The 25,176-nt window shown below is 34.1% G+C and overlaps 2 protein-coding genes across 3 annotated transcripts; both read left to right on the forward strand.

Moving 5' to 3' along the window:
• Positions 1 to 853: 853 nt before the first annotated feature.
• Positions 854 to 5,281, forward strand: LOC119085763 (homeotic protein deformed-like). Its single transcript, XM_037196247.1, has 3 exons — positions 854 to 1,175; positions 3,165 to 3,267; positions 3,402 to 5,281. The coding sequence occupies exons 1-3, from the start codon at positions 1,032 to 1,034 to the stop codon at positions 4,199 to 4,201; spliced, it is 1,047 nt and encodes a 348-aa protein (XP_037052142.1). The 5' UTR covers positions 854 to 1,031; the 3' UTR covers positions 4,202 to 5,281.
• Positions 5,282 to 17,562: 12,281 nt separating this feature from the next.
• On the forward strand, positions 17,563 to 18,836 carry LOC119085766. Of its 2 annotated transcripts, XM_037196250.1 has the most exons (5): positions 17,563 to 17,581; positions 17,615 to 17,740; positions 17,797 to 17,877; positions 18,458 to 18,520; positions 18,588 to 18,836. In XM_037196250.1, the coding sequence occupies exons 2-5, from the start codon at positions 17,707 to 17,709 to the stop codon at positions 18,830 to 18,832; spliced, it is 423 nt and encodes a 140-aa protein (XP_037052145.1). In that variant the 5' UTR covers positions 17,563 to 17,581; positions 17,615 to 17,706; the 3' UTR covers positions 18,833 to 18,836. The 2 variants fall into 2 exon arrangements, with proteins under 2 accessions (XP_037052145.1, XP_037052146.1); XM_037196251.1 differs by lacking the exon at positions 18,458 to 18,520.
• The last annotated feature ends 6,340 nt before the right edge of the window (positions 18,837 to 25,176 follow it).

Below are 25,176 nucleotides of genomic sequence, written 5' to 3' on the forward strand. Positions count from 1 at the left end.
GTAGATCTGGTTGTGGTCTACAATTTTCTGCATTTGACCAAAAATGAGCCATCATGGCTTCATGGTGAAAAATCGATTTAAAGAATGTCTTGGCCAGAAATATGTCAGTAAGTTTTATGATTCTTTTTTTAATTAAAATGAATGTTTTCTGTGAATAAAGAGTTACGGTATGTGATTTGAGGTAGATATATCCACATAAAATAAATGAACCGATCGTTGGTGGAAGCCAAAACCGGCTAAAACGCTAATACGCAAATCTTGATCATGTGGACCAATACGGTTGGTTTTTGATTCCGCAAATCACGGTCACGTATAATTCAAATTTGATAAAAAACAGTAGAAAAACTTCTGCGGAATATATTCAGAAAAGTGACTAGTTCGCCGTGTTGGGTGTGTAAATAGTAAATAGTTACGTTACAGTAAATTGATACAAAATATGTTCCCTATTAGGAGCAGATTTATATCATTGATCAAATCTCTGCGCATTCAATTCGTCATGCGTTGATGACTAATATACTAAAATGCTATACTAGCAAAAAAAGAAGAAATTAAGAAAGAATCTTCAAAATTTTCCACTGGTACATCCAATGTACATTCAAGAATACCTTTTTTTAGGTTGGTTCGTTGATTCCATTCATAAAATACCAGTAACAAAATTAAATAAGTATAAATGCCATATGCCATAATATCATCTCCAACTTTTCCACAGGTACAGGTGTACCTTTTTTTCGGCACGCTGTCTCGTTTTACCATTCGTTAGGTGCGAAAGTGTGCCGACTGATATTTCCTTATGATTTTTGCAAGAGAGGGATGGAAAGCAAATGTAGGTGGAGTCTCGGTCGAAAATAGATGTCTTTGAAGTGTTGACGTGAATTGTTTCTAAAACAAAAATCAGTTCTCCGAGCGCATCGATCGTGATAAGTTGTATACACTGTGTTTGTATGTTTTGAAAGTGATCAACAGATTGTCAGTGATTTTATACAAATTTTTTGTGAAGGAACATAAATATTTGCTCTAACCAACAATATTATATGAACATTTTATTTGCAAAATTAAAAATCTGTGACAAAATGTACCCAACGCAATTTGAAACTGAACAAAACATGCAATTCGTCAACGATCAACATTTACTCCATCGGAATATTTATACGAACAACGAAATGGACAACAATCAAGTAAGATTAATTACTTAAATTAGAAAAAAAAGTCTTTTGATTTTGTTTTAAATGTTTCAAATGACGCTAAAAAATCCCTGAAAAAATGGTTCAAATTCAAGCGAAGTATAAAGGTTTCATTCTAGTTAAATCTTTGATCGAGATTTAGTCTAGTCGATAAGGACAAACGTTTACCAAAATCAGTTGCTCAAACACTTTAATTCACTTTAAATTCTTCTAAAATGTTTCTAACAAGAGACAAAAAAATTTTGCCTAAAAATTTATGTCTCTTCTTGTTACAATACGTTTAGAAGTATTTCAAGTGCTGTTTGAGCAACTGATTTTGGTAAACGTTTGCCCTTATCGACTAGACTAATTGAGAATGAATTGAAAATTAACTGTCTAAAGACAGTATGTCGCCTTTTGAATGCTCAAATGATTGCGCTTAATTCAAGTCTGATTATTGGAAATTTAAATTCTTAAAATTGCGAACAATTCGGATAAATTTGAAAATATTCCGAAATTTTTTTGGGGATTTTTTCGGACATTTTTTTTTGAATTAAAATTCCCAACATTCGAAAGGGTAAATTTGTGGATAAAGAAAGAACATCCTACTGAAACTTAACAAAAATGTTTAGAACAGAAATTTCATCATATGGTTTTTCCGCATAATTTGGCATTTGATTCATGTAAAAATAAAAATTCATTGGTGCATTGAAAGACGTTACTCCGTCAAACCACAATAAAAAATAATTAAAGTTTCAAATAACCCTTTCAAGAATGACCTAAATAGCCACACTGTGTTGACTAATGCACCAAAAAATGTTTTAAATCAATTAGCGTTTTCAAACAGATCGACTTAGATTACATTTCACTACATTGCACTGGTCTAGATTCAAATTCTCACGCGGTTAATTACTTGGTCGGTTAGACGAATAATTGTTCGATTAGTTAATTAGTCTATAACATTACATCGAATGTGTTTGCACGTGAGTTTCTTTATGTGTCTTATAGCAATGTAATATAATGACATCGAAACGATAGTTTTTTCTTAGATTCTTAGACTTACAATCAAAGTCAAGTTTTTAGAAAGCCGATCTTCCCAGTAATCAAAATAAATTTAAAAAAAATCCCCCAATAACCACTTCTAACCTTGTTCCGACAAGTATTCAATTTCAAGAATTTCTGAAAATATTTTTATCTTTCGGTTCTTGTTTCCTTATCGAAAAGTAGTCGTTGATTGGCGATGACTTCTTAAAATTTACCTTTACTGTTAAATCGACAAAAATTGTTGTTTAACACCCGATGTTACGCGACATTATTACACCATACACTCACAATTATCGTCTCCGGTACACCCTGCACATATTTCGGAATTTTGGTTCGTTGTCCTCTATTGCTCTTTATGACGAATCCATTAGAAATGATAACAGAACCACACATGTTTTTAATATATTTTGAAATTACGTGCATGTTACAATGGCAATACGAGTTCGGCTGAAAATATCCAAAATCTAAAAACCAACAAAATATCGAAACTTGATTCGAACCGAACGCACATATCGCCATCCGAATAACAAAAAAAAATTATTTTAAATTTTAATTTGAAAAATAAAAATCGTAACTTTCTTTGCTTCTGTTTCTGTCTTTGTTTCGGACGACATAAATGCAACCAACACCTGAAAATGTGTAGATAAAAGTTAAAAACAGGTAAACATGTACGTTGGCTACCTTTTATAGATTTACGTATGAAATTTTGTGATTATTAATTTTTGGTGCTTAGTATACTGTACCTGTAATAAATAAACTATTCAAACGAGTAATAACTTAATACCTGCGCACTTTGTGATGATGCACACATACCGTGTCTGATAAAAACTTATAAAATTGGGCCCGTGCTACTACGTATAGGTATATGTGTTTATTCATACGTGTTGTATGCCTTTTGTCTTGCTACTTTTTAATTTACTTTCGACTTGATTATTAACTTTTATTTTTATTACTTTTCAGAATATGAGTTACTGGCCTCAGCCTCAAGGGCAGCAAAATAGTGTTTCGTCGGTGGAATCTTCACCGCCAGTGGATGATGACACACCTCGTGTTGCTAAGAAAGGTAATTAGATGCAAAATGAATAACATTAGTTGGCATATGTGGTTGGGTTAACGCATGTAACCTCGCTACAAACAATGTCAATTGACTTTGTCAATGAGCTACTCTAACTCTTTTTCTCCTTTCCTCTATCTTAGGTGCAAAGTCTAAAGAACCGAAACGTAGCCGCACCGCTTTCACCAGCCGACAATTGGTGGAACTGGAGAAAGAGTTTGCCGACAACAAGTACCTTTCCCGTTCCCGGCGAATTGATTTGGCAGCCTCCTTGGATCTAACAGAACGCCAGATCAAAATCTGGTTCCAGAACCGTCGAATGAAAAATAAAAAGGATCTTCAGTGTGCCAAAGAGAAAATTTACCGATACCGTAGGACATCGTCGGACGCATGCTCCGTATCACCGAAGTCTGATGATTTTTACAATTTACCGTACGAAGACGGAAATAATTCGCCCAGCGATAATTTGCCGCAAACGATCATTCCGACAACAGTGCCGAATACGAATAAAGCCGAGGGTGCTGAGATTCGGGATCCGCATGAATTCGACGTTTTCTATGAGAATTTCGGCAGAAACATGTACCACAATTACGATCAACAAATGGCAACGATGAGCAACAATTACTTAAGCAGTCTGTTTCAAACGAACAACAACAACATCAACAACAACAACAACAACAACAACCAGTTTGACCATTACAACTTTAACAGCGAGTACGTTGGCCCGATTCGTCGACACAGCCCTTATGCTCAATGCCCGATGAAAGGTCAATACACACCGAATCCTCCATTGAACGAACCGATGATGAATTACGATGGTAACGTTCTCTACGACATACTAAACGATTCAAAGGCTGAAATTTTGATGCAACCACAATCGGCCGACTTGCAATGGGTGTCATCAATGCTTCTACCAGCCGGTCCGGAATTCACGAATTTGTAAGTTATTATTCGGTCATGGAAATTTGACTTAACTTGTGAAATCGACTGCATTTGTACATAAAAAAAAACAATTCGCGAACCGTTCGCATTGATTCGTGTTCGGACCATGTTTTGAATCTAGCGAACGAGGATTTTTATTTCGTTTTTTGTATTAAAATTCAAAATTTTCATTTATCGACCAAACATTTTTAAAATTAAATATCGAAACAAAACTTGAATATTGTGTAGAATGTGTGCAGTCCCAAGCAATCAAATTCCTATTGGCTCCGCGGCTAAAATCACTCGCCGAAACGTTTCAATCGGTGACGTTGCAAATATTTTTTTTTCTTGGTCTTTAATCGAAATGAGGAGATTTCTCGAATCCTCAAATCCTTTTTTATGCTGCCATTATTAGATGATTATATGTAGCGTTGAATCAATGACCCTAAATGTATTTGCATTTTCGTGAGCATGAAACACGAAGAAAACAAATGCGAATGGTTCTTTGCTTTAGCTTTTTTTTTTTTTTATTGTTATTGTAAAAGTGTTTTGTAGATCAGTTTCTTTACGGTCCGTATCGGATGATTAAGTCATTTATGTAACAGTGAAGTTAACCAAAAAAATTGTCTGACAAAAAACTTTCTTCCTTGTACGATAAATGAAACTTTCACCAAGTAATGGATCTGAATAAAATCTTCTTTTGTACAAGGAAGATTGTTTTGGTTCAAACTTTACTGTAATTTAAGTTTAATGTTTATTGCCGCATAAAATGCGTGACTACTGTACTAGCAATATTGCGCCCGTACGGCGTTTAACTATTTACATAGTGAAAATAAGAAACTCACGTCGGTGTGATATGCGAATTTCTAAAAGAAAAATTCCATTTTGTGAATCACGAAGGCGAAAGAGAACCTTGATATTTTTGATTCAACTAAGTGCTTAAGTGAAAAACGGTGTCATTTTGAATAGAATGAATAAAAAAAAAATAAGAATTTCGTCAATAAGTTAATTTATCAAAAACCGAAAATCGGAGAAATATTAATTCCATTTTGCTTAATTTAGCGATTGAACAAAATGGAAATATCTATTTACCAAAAAAAAATAATAATCGTAAAACGATAGTGCCCTTTAGGATAATATAGAATTAAGCGTGTTCTTTACATAAATTGTCTTGAAAAAAAAAAATAATTTTAAGATTTTCTGTTTCTTTACAAATGTAGTTCAAATAAATAACTTTCTACAAATCTGAGTCTTTTACATCCTTGATGCTGCTGAACTGTCGATTTTGGAAAGCCTACATGAAAATTCCTAAAAATTCTTAAATTCTTAAAAATTCTTTTTAAGAATTTAGAAATTTTTACGAATTTAGGAATTTTTAAGAATTTAGGAACTTCTAAAAAATTTCTAAGTTCCTAAAAATTCCTAAATTCTTAGAAGTTCTTAAATTCTTAAAAATTCCTGAATTCTTAGATGTTCCTAAATTCTTAAAAATTCCTAAATTCTTATGAATCTTCCGAATTTTAAAGAACTTTAGAAATTGAGTTCTTAAAACTAATAAAATTTTTAAATTCTCAATTTTAGGAATTTTCAGGATTCTAGAATTTATAAAAATGTAAGAATTACAATTTTCTAACAATAAGCTCTAACTTTAGGCCAACCATTTTAATCGATATATACACACACCACTTACGGGTTCTTTCTTCTACTCAATCATCATCACCCTATCCACTTTGCAAGCCAATACAACATCCGGCAACCAGATACTGAATTCAATCTAGGTGTGGTCGTATTCTACACCTTCATAAAATAACATGACTTTCCAGTTTGCGTCGCGACAAAGGCAAAACTAAGCCACGTATCATCTCCTGTCTGCCACTTATACCCCCGTAGATTTTGTATTCACTAATTCCGGAATCGATACAAATTCGTATGATTCCCTGAGTAAAAACACAAATAATAAGTCTATGTTAAACAAACATACCAAACAGACCGTTAACATTGAAAATCACGGCCCAAATTTTTGGTTTTGTTAAATTTTTCGATTTAAAATTTTGAAGAAAATTTATTTAATTTTCAATCTTATTCTTCCCAGTTCGTCTTAATTCAGTTTCTAGAGCTATTCTATGTAGTTCTTATCAAAACGTATTGTCGAAAGAGTTGGAAAACTTTTTGAACTTAAGTATTTTCCCATGTGACCATAAAACAGCTTAGAATTATAGATTGTCCCGTTCCATGTGATATTATTGACGTGATCGGCAGAGAAGTAGGTTGATGGTAACAATAACCTAATTGAAAAGAAATTTTGGCCAAAAAATACATCTTCGCTCAATTTTACATGAAGTAAAGTATCATCATTCCATAACAAAAATAAACGAATTGTTATGGCTAATGTGCACTTATTATAGCAAAATATATGACAAAACTAAACGGTATTTTTTTTGGCATATCTTTTAGCATATCTTTTCAAAAAAAAATTTTGTTTCCAAAAAATATTTTTGTTTCCAAAAAAAAGTTTTGATTAAGTACATAAGGAGTTTGGTTGAAGAAAAAGTAACTAAAAAATACTTGTTTTTTCTACATATGAGAAAATATGGTAATAATTGATTGCAAAGAGAAATTTAGAAATGAAAACTAAAAGAAAATTGAGAAAATAGATAAAAGTGAATAAATGAAAGGGAATATTTTTAAGGGAAAGGATTGGTCTGAGCAATGGATCGGTGGTTGGATGTAATATTTTTTTGTTTTTTGTGTAAAATTGATTTCTAAAATTGAAAAGGAAATAATTTCCGTATAACAAGTAAAAGAAAATTGAGAATGCAGATAATAGCTATTTTGCTAACATGTGCCTAAATGGAAATTTTGCGCAATAGATGTGACGATTGTCAATCCGAGGCGAAGCCGGGGTTGACAACACATCGTATGTGCAAAATTCCAGTTTACGCACAAGTTAGCAACAAGATTTTATGTACTGTAGCAATTTTACACTTCATCGAAAATTACACACCCAAATTTTTTTTTGAAAAGATATGCTAAAAGATATGCAAAAAAAATACGGTCAAAACTAAAAACTTAATCCCTATATTCATATTCAATAAATCGACATGACGCATGAATATTTGAATATTCAGATTTTAACTTTTTAACTGGCTTTCATAATAAAACATTGATCGCCGAAAATACTGTCATAAATCCACTGTTAAGTCCACCGTTAAGTCCAACATCAACAATAAACATCCTTAAAAGACCAGCCTCTAGCCAATTTCAAAAAATAATGTCGGCAGTCTATGCGCATTGGTTGTATAAAAAGAGAACACGCATTTCATTTAATACCACAGACATTCATATTGTTTCCCCTCAAAAATGTTCACAGAAAAAGAGTCATAAAATAATTAGGTACCGATGAATGGCATATGGTTTAGAGAAAACAAAAGGTTGCTAACCGTTTTGGCGCCGGATTAGGTAAATGACTTTGACTTGAAAATGGTAATACTTAACTTATAAGAATATATTGACGACATTGTTTATGATTTATAGGCTCGACATAACTTTAAACTAGAGACGTATGATGTGCTCATGCAAAAGAAAATATTTAAACAAAAATTTATGAATTTTCGAATCAACGCTAAAAAAATTCCATAACCAACGAAAATTATTCTCGGAAGATTGCGATTTCAGTTGTACTTATCGATATGAATATCGATAATCGATGTTTTGATGAATTATTAAAAGCTCGATATATCAATATTTTGAGTCCAAACACCATTTTCGATAAATGTCCTGATCGATTATCGAAAATTGATTTTGTGCCACCGAGAATTGAAATACGACGGATTTCAATATCGATAACTAGATTGAAATGTCCAAAATTACAACACCCGTTTTCATGGCTTATTACAACACTCAAACCAGTGTTGAAATGAAATTCGTATGAGTTATTACAGCATTCGTTTTAAAAAAATGCAAAGCAACGTGATCGATCAAATTCGAAGAGTGATTGTTTACAATGAAAATTCTGAATTTTTGTGCATTTGTCTATTTCAATTCTCGGTTGGCACAAAGCATGATGTGTTACACGTATTGTAATGAGATTTTTTCAGCACACGAACCAATTTTCCTTACTCGCTCCGCTCGTAAGGAAAACTTGGGTCTAGTGCTGAAAAAATCAACATTACAATACTTGTAACACAACATACTATTTTAATAATCGTCTCGATATTGATTTTGATATTTTTTTTAATGTTTCCTGGCTAATTATAGGCCAAGTCAAATCTTCAAACATTTCGTATGAACATCAATTTACTAAAAGTTTGCATGTTGTACGTGAACTTAAAATTATTAGTGAAAATCACAATCAAACTATTACGTAAACTCACCATATATTTTAGTGGTAACCCGAAGCTCACACGATTTCGCACAATGAGCTCGTAAAAATATTTTTTTTTAATTACTTCGTGAAAAACTGAGCTCATCGGGTGCGACTTTTTTTTCCATATTCATAAAATATTTACTCAATTCAGATTCCACAGTTTTACGAACCTGAAACGGTTCGACGTGGGTGCCGAGGAATTTCGCGCCGCGCGAGATTCCTACACTAGAGGTGGAATCTCGCGCCCATACATTTTGAATCCTCGACGTGAACCAGCCTCGACGTGAACTTGACTTGACCCTGAATTTCACTTTCGGGTTCAACCCTACTTAACATGAAACTAAATTTTCTGGACAAACCCAAAATTGAAAATTCTGGTCGAACCTGAAATCCCAATTCAAGTTCCGGTGAGATCGAGTTTCAATCATTGTATATATACTCTACATGGAGGGGTGACGCACTTCCATTTAATCCATTAAATCCATTAAATCCATTTAATCCAAAAAACAATTTTTAGTTTTACCGAAATAATTAGGCTACCCACCTGAAAAATTTGTGAAGTAATTGCGAAAAATAGATTTGCACGATCCCCAGCTCGTTTAAGTACTCGTGAGGTATAGGATTTTTTTTTTTTTTTAATGGTATTAAATTTATTGAATCCATTTAATCCATTTAATCCACTTTACACGCTTTACACCAAAAACTCCTAAAAGTGGATTTTTTCGCTGGTTAACATTGTAGTATGAGTTGTAGTACGTGGTTCGATCAAAATCAACAATTTTTAAGACTTTTACAGTATTTGGTAAAATGAACTTTTTTCCTATTTAATCCATTTAATCCAATTTTTATTCCATTTAATCCATTAACTCCATTTAATCCATGTAATCCATTTAATCTAGAAGTGAGTCACCCCTCGCTCTACATGTGATATCAACCTCACCCTCACCATACATGCAATTATATGCAATATATAAGAAAATTGTAGAATGAATACATTAAATTGAATTGAAAACGCATAAAACGGAGACTGTAATCCCAAAACTGGAAGTATAGTTACCAACGGGGAGTAGTTTAGAAGACCAAACAACGATTGAATTGAAATTTTAACATAACGACCATTACCGACTCAACGTCTCCTTTAAACTGAATCTGAAATTCAATTTATATCCATTTTATTGATCGTTAATTAGATGTGGGCAAGTACATGATTACTTCATTTTCAATATTCTATTGAATAGCCCAGTCAGTTTCACATTTCCGTTAGTAAAATATTACGTTTTGAAGAGATCTATGACGAAATTTAAACGAAGAAAGAGTCCCATTTTAATGTAGTAGAGATTTAAGATGATACACAGCATCACCTAAATTATTTTAGTTTTGGTCATTCCATGTGTACGTTGAAAACAAAATAGTGACTGGGCGGCTCCATGATCGTTGCAGTTTATTTGAGTGACAATTATGAAAATACAACAACAGACATAAACCATTCATACGCTTGGTTAATGGTTATGTCGTGTGAAACAATTATAAACGAAATCTCTTTTCTGACAAATGCTTTTTTATACCTAAATTTCGTGACTCTGTGATCACGTGATTGTGTCGTTCGTTAGTCAGAGCAATCGACCATCAGTCAGAATCCTACCTTCCACGTCGCTAAAATTTAAGCCATAACCACTGGTTTGTTGTCATAATTTTATGCAAATAGAAGATTCTACGCAACGATATCACTACACATCGTTCTGACATCGTCGTTGGCATCGAAAAATTAACCCTGACTTCAGTGGTTGTATTAACTTTAAACGAAAAAGTTAATCCATCAGGCGCCTCCCGGAACCGTAAAACGATTTCGCATAGTCTACGTATGGTTATTCCATTGCTGTTTTCTCGTCATTAATAGGATTTCGACTTAACATTAACACTAAAGTACATGTTTATGAGTTTATTGCTTGGGTTCAAATGGCCACAATTTTTAGACCCGTACGAAGTACTGGGGTCTTATAGGTTTACGCATACGTTTGTAACACGTCGAATTGGACTCCCTGAGTAACGGGAAACCTATTGTGGTTGTCTAGAGATGCCAAATCCGCGAAAAAAAAATGTCCGTCTGTCCGTCTGTCCGTCTGTCTGTCTGCACGATAACTTGAGTAAAACGCATCCGATTTTGAAAATTCTTTTTTTTTTCCCGTTTGGTAATGTCAAAAGACAGGCTAAGTTCGAAGATGAGTGATTTTGGATAGACCCCTCCCGAGCTGTGGCCCAATAAGTGCCTTACGGTTTTTCAAAGATATCTCCGGACATTTAAACGTTAAACTTGTAAGTGATACGTCAAATAAAAGGTATTTACAATACCGATCGACAAAAAAAAAGTTTATGGAAATCGGATGACCGAGTCGTGAGTTAGACCCCTTGGTGTGGAACAAGCACAGGGCGGCAAGCAGTTTTTGCTTGTAGGTCGGCCACATTTGAACATATTTCGTTCGTTTTAGCTTTATTAGATAGGTATTGACCGTACCAATCAGGGAAAAAAGTTTATGAAATTATATTCTCCGGAGCGTGAGCTAGGTCTCTTGGAGTGAGCTCTTATCTGGCTACTCGGCCGTACAGTGAACGTGGAGTATTTTGTCAATATCTCGAGTAAATTTTGACCGAATTTCATGATTTTTTTTTTTGTTTGAAAGGTATTAACGAATGTAAAGCGTCGGTACTATTTCCTAACAAAATGGCTGCCGGCGGCCATATTGGATTTTATTAAAAGTGATATAAAGTGGGAAAAATGATGCTTAGAGAGTTTCTGTTAACATGGAAATAATGTGTTAAGTGTGAGGGGTTTCAGGGATTCCATATATGGACATCTATATATACCTATATACAGCTATATTGAGCTATATACAGGCATATAGAGCTATATAATAGCATATTCCTCTGTGAAATGTTTATTTATAGTGAAATATAGTTAAATATAGCGGTATATAGCTGTTTAAATAGGAATTTATGAAATTTGTCTTCGTACGGGGCTGTCTATATTGCCTCCGGCAATTTAATTGTATATGATAACAAGGCAAAGAGTGGATAATGTAAGTGATTTTAAAGGGAGAACAGTTTTTCAGCAGAGAAGAAAATGAAGTAAGAGAAATGAAGAGTTTCACATTAAAGGCTTTTGATACGAAAAGGTGTTTCGTACGGGTCGGCGTTAGCTATGTTTTTTTTGGTTTGCAAAATAATAGGTCATAACAGGTATCCTTCAAAGGCATAAAAGGTAATTTTGCACTGAAAAAAGACGTTTTGTTATGCAAAAGCTGATGGTTCATCCATAATATCGGGTACGTGAGGTTGCATAAGTAGCCAGTTTAGGTTAAGTTCGAATGGTTTGTAATATTTCAATAGAAAAACCCCTTTTCTTTTAGAACGAGAGCATGTGGGCGTATCAGCTGTTCATAATGTTTGAAACTTACGCCACGTGAAATGATACGAAAAACATTTGCTCCACAACTCTTGCGTTTGAGGGCCTTCACAATTTTAAATGAAGAAATCTAGAAAAACTAGTAAATCACACTGGGTGTCGGTTTTCAAACTTCCAATCCTGTATTACCGATCTAACTATTTAGCGATGGTATAACTCTTTATGTAATATTAATTGTTAAGTACAGTGTACACACACCGTACACCGTACACATCACACCGTACACCGTACACATCACACCGTACACCGTACACATCACGCCGTACACCGTACACACATACAACTTCAGCTCGACCAACTTTTCGTTCGCAATCATGTTATAGCTAAAGACCTCGAAAAATGTATAGCGAGCGGATTGACAAAGGGACCCGACTATAAAACCGTACAACAGCAAAATTTTCAGGTAGATTTCAAATCATTTTCTATGATTTGACTGTGCGTGCCAGCTCACTTGAATAAATAGTTATTGTAATAGTTATGTAACAAGAATCGTATGGCGGTATATTATCGTACTAGATGTCAGAAAAACCTATTATGCAATTCAGTGATGATATTTTTAACTTACGCCGCCTGTGATCAATGTCGTATGAACGTATTTTATCGCGCTAATGCGATAAAGGATTTGCAAGGGGTTTTATCGCACTAGTGCGATAAAAGCCACGCATTACTGAAGTCACACTGAAATTATCTTTGGTATTTATTCCATTTTCTTCATTGCATCTTCATTGACATGACGTCTTTCCAACCTCGGCTTCGCCACTGATTGGCAATGTGACATCTAGTGCGATAATATACCTAATACGATTCTTATTGCATAAATGGCCTCGGCCTGAGAAAAGTTTAATGTTTCTTCTAATTTTAAAAGTCTCAAACTTAGTCAAGCATTATTCCAGTCAAAACCATTTTGGAGTTTATGTTTCTTAGATGGACAATTTTAATGGTAATTTTGTGGCCACCTACAGGACTGTGTTTAATTGCTGGGAACATTACCCATATCTTACCTAGTTTCCATTCCCCAGTCCCCAGTCAATGTAAAATGTTTATTAAGCCCACTCAATCACATACAATCAACCTTTGTTGATACTTTGAACTTGCACAAAAGAGCTGATCATGTGACTTTTTCAAATAGAATTTTTTTTTATTTCTCCATTTCCTAAGGTCGCATTTCATCGATAGAAAAACCATTCAAATTCGTTGACCGTAATTTATTTCCGCGTTCGTTCTATTTTAACAGAGTTTACCTATGTTTATGTGTAAACCCTTAACGGGGAGTTAACATGGATAGGCAACACAATGCCCGCACGAGCTCTCGAGCTTGTTATTCACCGAAAACGATTTTGTTGAAAATATTTGGAACTCATTTTTCTAGACTGAATTGATTAAATTAAGTATGACGAAAGTGAAGACTGTATGACATACAGTGTGTGTCTTCACTAATTGATACATATTGCAATTGTCTGTCGTAGAACACGTTTGTGTGGGAAAATGGTTTTTCAGCACACATTTAAACTAAAGCCTCGACTAAAGCTAATCAAGATTTCCTGTCCTTCAAGTGAAATAGTACATTACTACACTAGGGAAGTAATTTAATATTTCGTATACAGATGGATAAAAGTGTCATCGTTATACGAAATATCAAATTATTTTCCGAACTTAGTATAACGTTTTACTTTACGAGCGATGCCATGTAAATATTTTTCGCTAGTGAGGGAAAGGCCACTTTACATCCTCAGTAATGTAAAGTTCTTTGAATGCTTTTGTTTTTGAATCTCTAGGTTGTATGGGCCCAGAAACGAAGAAATTTATAGACAAATTGGGGTCATTAATGAAAGCAGCTTCAGGAGAATCGCGCTCCACAGATTACTTATTAGGAGGATTTCTATTGTCTATTAAAGAGTGCTTGAAAAATTTAACTGACGAATACCATAAATCTCAAAACGTTTGTTAAAAAGTTCAAGATCTTTATAAATTGAAATAGCTGAAGTACCAAAATTGTTAGCATGACAGACCCGAAGGCAAAGCTATAAGACTCACACTTGGTACTGGTCTAAAATAACGTTGACAGTACTAAATTTCGGAAATTTGACAGCTGACTGTTTATAAACAAGTTAAATGCAACAGAAACAGTGTCGCTAATTAAATTAGAAATTTTAATGTGATATTCCGTGGGTGACTATATGTAATAAAGAAGGAAATAATTGATTTTCGAATGAATAATAATTATCACCAAAGATACTGAGTGTAAGTTACTCGTTGAATCAAATAGTCGTGGCATGTAGTGCCACATGAAGCCATGCATTGATTTTTTTTCCTTATTGATCTTTAAGTGTTTCTTGCAAAAACATTAAATACATTAAACAATAATGCAGCCAGCTCAACCCTTTTTTCAACCTTGTTTCCAAGGAGCCGAACCACTTGGTACACAATCTGACACTGCATATTACGATTATCCAATCCGCTAAAGTAGTGGCCACTTCTATGGTAAAAACCATACCAGCTTATATAATAATTCACGGTACACCAGGTTCAGGTACAGGTCGTTGTAATTTAGTTAGTTCATAGTTATAATTTTGAATTCCCAGGAAAATGGTCTACCTCTCCAAGCGTCTTAACCACTTACGACTTGATCGACCTACAGTGTCTACGCTATGGACACCGAAACTTAGCTTCTACACTAGATATTTATGCTGAGATGGATCCGGTCAGTAAAAACGGTTGTTAAGTGTACAAACAAGTCGGAGTCGAGATGGATGGTCTCTAACATAATATTCAATTGTAGGTCGTGAGCTTGTGTTCATCATGTCAACATATTCGAATTGCTGATTGTCATTGATTAGACCATCACTTTCCAAGAACATATCAATCACATCAAACATTTGATAAACGACAGAAACTTAACGATTATTGTGCAGGTGGGTAGAGTCACCTTTACGAATTCGCTAAAAAAAGCCTTTTAGCATGTGTAAGGAAAATAACAATTACCAAGCTGTTTGTGATAGGAACAGAACTGTTCATTCGGTGCCTTGTTGTAATAAATTTCTGAAAGCTAAACTTTTCAGAAATTTGCTAAGTAAAATTTTGGCACAGTTCAGCAAATTCAGGAAATTAATTTCCTAAAATTATTTATTAGAGTTTAGAGTGTCTTGCCTCAGAAAAGTAATTGTTCCGCTGAAACTTTGGAAGCCTTTGGGGGGAAAAACGCTGTGTTTATCTCGGGAAAAAGTTGGAAATTGCATTTTCACAAACAACACCATCGATATGCAATTTCCAACTTTTTCCTTGAAAATAGTAGTTTTCTTACCTCAGCTCACATTTCGGGAGCCTTTGCTATGAAAAACGCTGTGTTTATCTCGGGAAAAAAGTTGTAAATTTCATTTTCACAAACAACACCATCGAAATGCAATTTCCAACTTTTGTTCACTCGTTGAACAAAAAACTAATTCACAAAGCAGGCTAGAAAAGAGTAGTTCTCTTACCTCAGCTCAAATTTAGGGAGCCCTTGCTATGAAAAACGTTGTGTTGACATCGGGAAAAAGTCGAAAAAGTTCCAACTTTTTTCCCACCGTGAACTATTTTAATTCAACTATAATAGCTTTTCTGTAGAATTTGAAAGGTTACTTTTCAGCATAAATGTTAGAATTTCTGAACGTTCGAGCCCTATGTCCTTTGTACAAAAACGTTACTACAAGCCATATACAAATCGTCTCGATTGATACATTTTCGAAAAAAATGTTATTAGAACTTAGCCAAAATAAAATAAACTAGGAAACTAGCAGATGCGAAGTCGAAATATTTGGCAAAATAAAAAGAAATTTTGATCTATTCCGATTTTATTTACAAATTTATAAAAGCTCATCAAAAGTACAAAAAAAAACTAGGAGACCATCGCTAGCCTTTAAAAAATGCCATGTTTCCCCTTTTTTATCTTTTTAAATGGAATAGCTTGATATTTTTGGACAAATAAGTTTTTAGTGTACTCAGATACCATCAACAACGAATGCAATCTTTCGAGAGCTTATCAAGGAAAACCCTCGATTGTGCATAAGTTGTTGCATAAATAGCTAGTTTAGGTTAAGTTATAATAGGCTGTAATATTTCGATAGAAAGAACCCTTTTCTTTTAGAACGAGAGCATGTGGACATATCAGCTATTCATAGTGTTTGAAACTCATGCCACGTGAACTCCTGCACTAAAATTATCTTTGGTATTTATTCGATTTTCTTCATTGCATCTTCATTGACATGACGTCTTGCCAACCTCGGCTTCGCCACTGATTAGCAATCTGTCATCTAGTGCGATAATATACCCATATACGATTCTTATTACATAAATAGCTATTAGTGTAGCTTGACAAAAGTGTAATGTTTCTTCTAATTTTAAAAGTCTCAAACTTAGTCAAGCATTATTCCAGTCAAAACCATTTTGGATTTTGTGTTTCTTAGCAGGAAAATTTTATTGGTAATTTTGTGGCCATCTGCACTGTGTTTAATTGCTGGGAACAATACCCATATCTTACCTAGTTTCCATTCCCCAGTCCCCAGTCAATGTAAAATGTTTAATATTCAATAAAAGCACTCGATTATCGCTCTCGAAAGAACTCAGAGTGGATTTTTTTCAGCGAGTTCAAATCGGAGAAGAATTTTGATTGGTCGAATATTTCGTGAAGTGACTCTAAACAACTGCCTTCATATTCCCTGAACAATAGTGGAAAATTTTCGTTGGAGATATCCGAGAGATTTAGGAAGGCAAGAATCAATAATTAATTTAAATGACTCAGTTTAAGTTAGGAATGCTCAGCGTACTCATTTTTGTGAATTAAAATTTAATTCCTAATTCTTCACAAATAACGATATCTGATGACAGTGTACAGGGAACTTTAGAGAATAGAGACGTAGATTGTTATATTGAGCTCTGGAAGTGAATAGATGTGCAATCTGTTGATGGTACAAAATTAAATGTTTATTTTACCTGCTAAATAAATAGATTCCAGGCAATCTGCCGATGGTACAAATAAATGCATTCAAAAATTCACTCAACGAAAATATGAGGACTTCGAAAAAAGTCCTTTGGATTCCTGTAAATACCTACCAAAATTTTGAGCTAAAAACATCTCGGAGAAAACATACGCACTAACAAAGTTAAGACTCTTCTCTTACCCAATCTTTATCACGTTGAGTGAATTGTGATACATACCTTGACAACAGGACCAACGAGTATTTTGACAGAATTGCAATATAAACGCAAACGAATTTCGATGTAACCACTTTTGTGATCAACTATGCCACAACCTGTTCTATCAGAATCTTGATAACAAACTTCGGTAATCAATATGATATCATACTTGTTCTTGCACTATAACATTTCACACATATATGCAAACTGATGTATCAATGATTTAATAGTGTCGTTAATAATATTGAATTTCTATGGCGCTGCATTTATTAATGGGTGAAACCAGTTAACAGCGATAATATCACGGTTCCAGCTATATATACACTCTATGCGATAAACGATTTTGTTCACATCTTTTTCGGACGGCAGGAAAAGAACTGATTAAGACATTAAGATAATTCGAATTAAATCATCGAGCGTACAAAATTGACTTCGTCTAAAGTTCTTAATTTTATCATTTTTTTCTTTGTTGATCTGTAAAAGTGTCGATTTTTTGAAAAAGCAATTTAGACACAAATCGTAATTCAAAATGAAATTATTTGTTTTAACGCTGCTAGTTGCTGGTTTGCCAATTTGTAATTCTTTAACAATTTTTAAGAAATTAACTATTTCCTTATAGGCTCAATTGCCACGCACGGAGACGCTCGTGAATTCGGTAGAGAACAAAGACATAGGCTTAGACGATCAACTGACAGTGGAGGTGAGAATGTTGGCAAGATTTACTTTACGATATAGTGGTCGTGATTTTATAAAAAAAAGTTGAAAACACTAAGGTGTGTCGATTTAAGTATTTTTTTTTAATCAGTGATTTTAACCTACCGCAATTCACCATCAGCAATAGTCCATTACATCCGTGTTTCCAGATTTTTATTTTGGCGAGAGGAAGGGTTGTAATCCCTCCAGGCAAAATAAAAATCTCCAAACTAGGACTTAATGTACTTGCGAAGCCATGCAAAAATGAAAATTAACGCGAGAGTCAATGGTGTGGTGTGCCCTTGCGAAAATTTCATTTTCGCAGGATGCTGTAAGGAAAAGTTGCATTTTCTTAAAATTTTCAATTTTACCGATGTATATGGCAATAAAACTGAGATTTGACATGTTTTCTGTTTGGGAGGTTGTTTTGGTTTTTAAATGATTCCACACAAAATTTCATTAACAAATAAAAACCTTGAATTTTTATTTAATATTGTACCTCCCTAGGGAAAACTGTTTACCTCGCTTGTAAGGTAAAGCCATACACTGCACTCATATAGTAATATACTATTATTCATTTCCTACAGAATCATCGACATTGTCACTGAGTACACCATCACCGGCAACAACTACTGCATCATCCACCCAAGGTTTCGTATTTAATATAAAGATTGAAGTTTTATTTCAATGTTGCTACTATTCACTCCGTAATTGTAGATCCTTTAGCTGGATGCGAATCATGTCTCAACTCTAAATTGACTGTAGGAAACACATTTGCAGGCCATTGCTTTCCAAATCCAGCACAAGGCGAATGCCATTGTCTATGTGCTGACGTATTTTGCAAAGATGGAGAAACCATAGATAGAACCACTTGCGTTAATGGTGGATCGATAAGCGACTGTAAATGCACTGGTACATCTGTTTTTGTTACAACATCTACAGCGACACCAACGGATGTTTAATAGAAAAAAATAAGTCAGTTGAGATTCACATGATTAAAAAAGGGTGCAAAAGCTGAACAATTCGATGTTTATCGTTTAATGAACATTCTCAAATTTAATTGGTTTTTAATTTGTCTCACAGTATGTTACATAAAGTAAGTACTGCAACTCATTGATCTCTTGATCGTAGTTCAATTTTAGAATTAGTTACAGTCCATTGTGTCAAACAAGGGCCAGGACCAAATAGCGATTCGGATTAATAAAATAAAGACAGAATAAATTCAAATCAATCCTTAATAACATACACCGGTTGCGAGATGTATTTTCCTTTACGGTACCCAAGAAAGAATCGATTTATGGTCGTTATATTGCTCCGCAGTGCTAAGTATTTTCGTAAGATCTCAATTAAATTAACATTGTCAACATCTCCTTCATATCACGTATTGTCGATCTACGTATGTCTTCAACGACAATAATATCGCCCAAATCCTGTACGTGACATAAATTGCGTCGTTGACCGTCAGGTTGGTTAACTCACAACGCCTACATGCACCAGCGACTGATTAAGGCAGTCTGAAAAAAAAATAACAACAAAGAAATGCATCAGAACAGAGGAAATATGTCATCACAATGAGTGTCGCATTACCTTCTTTAACAGGATATTTTCGTCATCTCCTTTGCGAAAGAATCGATCGATATCGTCTCCGTAGAATGTCTTCGATTTTTTCGGCTTGTATCCTTTGCTGAATGTTGAAATATCACGTTCGTTCAAGTGATCATCATTCTTAGCTTCGAGCGATTTAAATTTAGTGACGGTGGAGGCCGTTGAGTGGCCTAAGAACTTGGACTTAGAAATTTAGTGAATAATTTAATGAAGATGTGAATGAAAATGTAGTGTCTGCCATACGATTAATAATCAGCTTCGAGTATACGAATCAAAAAGTATTGGGATTGGTAATGCTCTGATTTGAGCTGGAAGTATGCCAGCATGACTTTTTCGTTGGTCGTTTTGCATTTTTTGCTCCACACCGTTTTGTAAACGTTTTGTATGCGGTCTCGTAAGCACGGGCATTTATCAGATTTTTATTTTCAAAATCGTCAGAATCACTCATTATTTTAAATTTTCAACGTGACTAGTAGCAGTTGTATTCGAAATGACAGCACAATAATAAAATTCAAAATTGGTGGCCCCCTTGACTGATCAGACATTTGGTGTGTAGTTTCACCGCACTTCAAGCAAAAGCATAGCACAGTGCGTTGGTAAAAGTCCTTATTGTGGTCAGCTGCGGAATGTATTCTATTTTACATGAAAATATTTTTACATTGTCTTAAAGTTGTGTTTCACACTGTCAAAATGTGAAATTTTTCGTATTGGTGAATTTGTGAAAATTTTTCAAATCCTTCCGGTAAGTGGCCAACGTACAAAATATGATCATAATATGCTTGTAAACACTTGATACAGTGCCGCACTGGCCATACTGGACACCCGAAGTAGAGATGAATTTTTATACGACAAAATTGAATTAGTTGACTTTTTTCAAATTTTGTAGGCCCTAAACGAAATTTACCGAAGCGGAAGTTAGTAGTTACTCCAACCCTGCCTTATAAATGTCTAATTCGTCAGAAAAATTAAACTAGACGCTAAGAATATTGGAATTCTAGAGAATTTTTGTGTTAGTCAAAATTGAAGCTCAACGAAAGTCGTGGCGCGGTAGGTTTATGGTGTCATGGATAGTAGAGGTCCAACGACACCCATATCTTCCGAGTCTATCATTGTAGTTTTTTTTTAAACACTCCAAAAGTTGGAATTTTTTCCCCTAAAATAGCTACTGCACCACATACACGAAAAATTCCGAAATCTTTTAAAGGCCAACACATGCGTCCTCAACACCTCTGCCAACCACCATAATTTCTGATAAATGCCTCACTTATTGTTGGTGATATGCAACAGAAACTATTTTGGTTACCCTAGTGCAGACCATTTTTTCATGATTTCTGGCGTGAAAACATAATTATCTGTCTAGAACGATAATCTCGAGCTTATCCCTCTAGGGAGTTTTTGTTTATCTCGATATATCTGTTCTCGACAGATAAAATATGATATGCACCTATTGCCAGACTGTTATTTTGACGTGTAGGCATTATGACCCACGTCTTCGGCTAGGGCAATAATGTCCTACACGTCAAAATACCAATCTTGGCAACAGGTGCATAATATATATTACTTCGAGGATTTTTTTTGTTGCAAATGACTCAGGAGGGTCCACTGATTCAATTACTGTATGCCCTACAAAAATCGCCGATGGCTTGTTTTTAAGTTGTTCGAAGTTTTGGTAAATTGACTCTTAAGGAACATTCAAAGAGGAACGGGACATTAAAATTTTGAAATATTCATATGGCTTTATTCCGCGTGCTTTCTTAGAACGTAAGTGACGTTACACATGCATTCTTACATTCTTTCCGCACAAACGTTCTTCGTGTGTAACAATCTACCCTATATTACATCGATGATTGTATGTAATTAATATAATCGCAATATTTCTTTGCGTGTATATTGATTGAGAAAAAAAACCGAAATAAATTTTGAAAATAACATAATTTGTTAAATTTGACAGCAAGTTTGATAAACTGCTGCATTTCACCTATCACAGAAACAACAAAGTTTTTTAAATTTTGATAAGAATTATCGTTGTTGCAGTTCATTTAAATAAGTAAAATACAGCAGTCGCAGGCGGTACGATAATATTGATCCCACAAAAACCTCAAAGATTAAAAAGTGACGCTAGTGTAGTAAAATTAAACTTCCAAAACATTTGATATCGGTATTGGCGACGCATTCTGTGCCTCAACGTAATCAATTTTCACCAGAGGCGCAGAATGCGTCACCAAAACCGATATCAAATGTTTTGGAAGTTTAATTTTTACAACACTAGCATCACTTTTTAATCTTTGAGGTTTTTGTGGGATATCAGTTGTTTTGGAAGTTTTGGGTAATACATAGAGTTAAGCAAGCTCTACAAGTGACAATTTATCCCAAGTCTACATACCGTACAATTACAGTGGGCTTTTTTTGGTTCGGAACATTTTGAGACATTTTCGAATTTTAACAGTCATCGATGTTCCCAGTCAATTAAGTTGTTTCCACTTATGATATTTTGCGCCAAGTTATCATAGACTGGAAATCACTTAATTCACTGGGTGCGTCGATGGACATTAAAACTCTGATAAATGATCTAGAACTGTGTTTTCTTAAGTTGAACATGTAGTATCGCCGAAAATATTTCAAAAATATGAAATTTCAATATAACCGCCGTATTCTTGAAATATCGATAAAAGTTTACCGTCAACGAAACTGTACAAGTGACACTTTATCCCAACTCTCTACATTCCGTATAGCCGGAAATATCTCAAAAATACGAAATTTCAAGATGGCCGCCGTATTCTTGAAATGTCGATAAAAGTTTACCGTCAACGAAACTGTAAAGCGACACTTTATACCAACTCTCTACATATCTCAGAAATACGAAATTTCAAGATGGCCGCAATTTTCTTGAAATCTAGAAAAAAAAAGTTTTTTGCAATCGAAACTGTACAAACGATACTTTATCCCAATACCGTTTAGCCGAAAATATCTCAAAAATACGAAATTTCAAGATGTCCGCCATTTTCTGGAAATATCGATAAAAGTTTTCCACCAACGAAACTGTACAAACGAAACTTTATCCCAACTCTCTACATGCTGTATAGCCGAAAATAACTCAGAAATACAAAATTTCAAGATGGCCGCAATTTTCTTGAAATCTAGAAAAAAAAGTTTTTCGCAATCGAAACTGTACAAACGATACTTTATCCCAACTCTCTACATACCGTTTAGCCGAAAATATCTCAAAAATACGAAATTTCAAGATGGCCGCCATTTTCTGGAAATATCGATAAAGTTTTCCACCAACGAAACTGTACAAACGACACTTTATCCCAACTCTCTACATGCCGTATAGCCGGAAATATCTCAGAAATACGAAATTTCAAGATGGCCGCAATTTTCTTGAAATCTAGAAAAAAAAGTTTTTCGCAATCGAAACTGTACAAACAATACTTTATCCCAACTCTCTACATACCGTATAGCCGAAAATATCTCAAAAATACGAAATTTTGCCGCTATTTTCTTGAAATGCCGGAAAAAGTTATCCCTCAACGAAACTCTATGATTACCAATTTACTGCAACTATGTATGTGCCATATAGGCCATATACAATAAATACAAAAAATTCAAAGAATTTCCAAGATTTCCAAGAATTGCTGCTTTCCACCATTTTGTTGGACATTCTAACCCTGAAACAAATTCCACATTGAAACCTGAAACCTGAAATTCCAAAATGATCCAAAAATTTTGCGAACAAACAAATTTTTCAAATTCATAATTTCGCGCACATTTTATATGAAGCACGGCAACACTGATCTACTACACAATCGTTATAATAGAAATGTAGCTGTCATATTTTTGTCATATGAATGAAATAATGGCTTCCATATAAGTGTGTTTTTTGGAAATGTTCGTGAAAATGTTTTAATTAAATTTACAGAAATTAAGTAAAAAACTTCAATAAAATTTATTGATTTGCCGGTGAAAAAGTGTTAAGATTGAATTAATATAAGTTTTAGCAAAAGTGGCTGCGCAGTTTTCGTAAACAAATGTAGTGGTTCGATACGTATATCAAACCCACATGAAACATTTCTATTAACTCGAATATGGAGACTGTGCTGAAAATGTGTGAAGATGCTTCATTTCAAGTGGTGTTTTCTCCGGATGTAAACCACCGTTTTTAATGATCTAAAGCTCGTTGAACTCGTATTGACGAGCACTTTCGTTTGAACATAATTTTTTTTTTGATTTGGTTCAGTATGGAAAAGTTAAAATGTTCGCCTATATAGGTTCCTTAGTCTCCCGTTGGTTGTTTTCTTTTTTAGGGAGTCGACTAGCGTCACAAACCTCCGCTATCGCTTCGGTAAATGATAGGTATCTCTTTTCCAGCTAGCAACATATGTCTGGGAAGTTTAAAGAAAAGACTCAACGTGAAGCATTTCACTGAAGTTCGTTGACTTTTTTTTTATCTGATAAAAATAGCAGAGGCGTAATTAGAAGAGGTTAGTTCCTCTAGCACTTACTCACACATTATGATATGATTCTATTTAGAAAGGCGAGTTCCTCCTGAAACATAAAAACTGAATATTCTTTCACGACATTAGTCGATTGTGCAAGTAGAATGTCGCATTACTTAAGACCACTAGCGTTTGAATCTATTGGATTAATTGGTCCGGAAACTGTGATATTTTAATTCAGTCAGGAAACAAATGATTTTTTTATAGTTTATTTTGATTCTATAACCAAAATAAGAAATATTTGTGTTGACATAAAAAATTTAAATTGACTAGATTTTTTTATAAATTCATTTTTAACTATCGAGCTATGCGAAACGACATTTTCGTAAATGCTGTCAAAGAGGCAGTCAGAAGGCAGTGAGCTGCTAACACAAATACATTTAAGCAAATACAAAGGGAAATGTCATAATTATAGAGAGAAACCAAAGCCGTACGAAGAAAAAGTCGACATTGTTTTTTACGTTTTTTTAAAGAAGATAATGTTGTGAGTTTTGATTGCAATTTAAAAAAAAACTGCGTTTTTTTCAAATGTCGTCGAACAATTTTCATCTTAAAATAAGTGGTTCTTCTCAATTTTTCACTGTAATTAATTGTATTTTGTATTATGTAAATGAAAGTCTGATGAATGAAAATAAAAAAATAAAAATTAAGAATGAAAACATTCGTTACAACACACGATTTTCCAACTTTGACACCAGAAAGAGCATTGAAAAAAGAATTATTTTTTGATCGCTTTGTGATATTAGGTATTTCAAAGTCCTAAATCTTTGATTTTATTTTAAGTTGGACCTGCAATTAGCTTCCACGTTTTAGGTTTTAAGTAACTAGTAGAAATATCATAAGAACAATAGAAAAGTGTAAATATAAACAACTTTATATAGATATGTCAAAATTTGTATAGTTTTTTTGAAATGTCAACGAGAATTTTTGTTGTCACTTTAGAGTGTTATTCGTCTTAAGCCTTAAGCTAATCCCAGCATGGTTTCCACTTAACAAAAAGTACTCCGGATGAAACCTCGATTTCTTGGGCCTGTTCTAAGTAGTGCGTTAGTACAATTTCTATTCGAAATTTTAGTAAGTGTAATATGGAGGGTCTACTTATAATTTTCAAGTTTAACGTTTACTTATAAGCTTGTAAGTGAAAATCGTAATCTTCGTATATCACACTAAAATTTAGTAATTGAACAGTAAATATTTACGTTACT

Source organism: Bradysia coprophila, chromosome X (assembly GCF_014529535.1).
Source record: "Bradysia coprophila strain Holo2 chromosome X, BU_Bcop_v1, whole genome shotgun sequence".
Lineage (NCBI taxonomy): Eukaryota > Metazoa > Arthropoda > Insecta > Diptera > Sciaridae > Bradysia > Bradysia coprophila.

Excerpts from the sequence above, each read along its gene's own strand:
- LOC119085766 (XM_037196250.1), top strand. The coding sequence starts at position 17,707 with ATGAAATTATTTGTTTTAACGCTGCTAGTTGCTG. Across the intron at positions 17,741-17,796 it reads TTTAACGCTGCTAGTTGCTG|GCTCAATTGCCACGCACGGA; the intron begins GTTTGCCAATTT and ends ATTTCCTTATAG. Across the intron at positions 18,521-18,587 it reads TACTGCATCATCCACCCAAG|ATCCTTTAGCTGGATGCGAA; the intron begins GTTTCGTATTTA and ends CCGTAATTGTAG.
- LOC119085763 (XM_037196247.1), top strand. The coding sequence starts at position 1,032 with ATGAACATTTTATTTGCAAAATTAAAAATCTGTGACAAAATGTACCCA. Across the intron at positions 1,176-3,164 it reads ACGAAATGGACAACAATCAA|AATATGAGTTACTGGCCTCA; the intron begins GTAAGATTAATT and ends ATTACTTTTCAG. Across the intron at positions 3,268-3,401 it reads ACCTCGTGTTGCTAAGAAAG|GTGCAAAGTCTAAAGAACCG; the intron begins GTAATTAGATGC and ends CCTCTATCTTAG.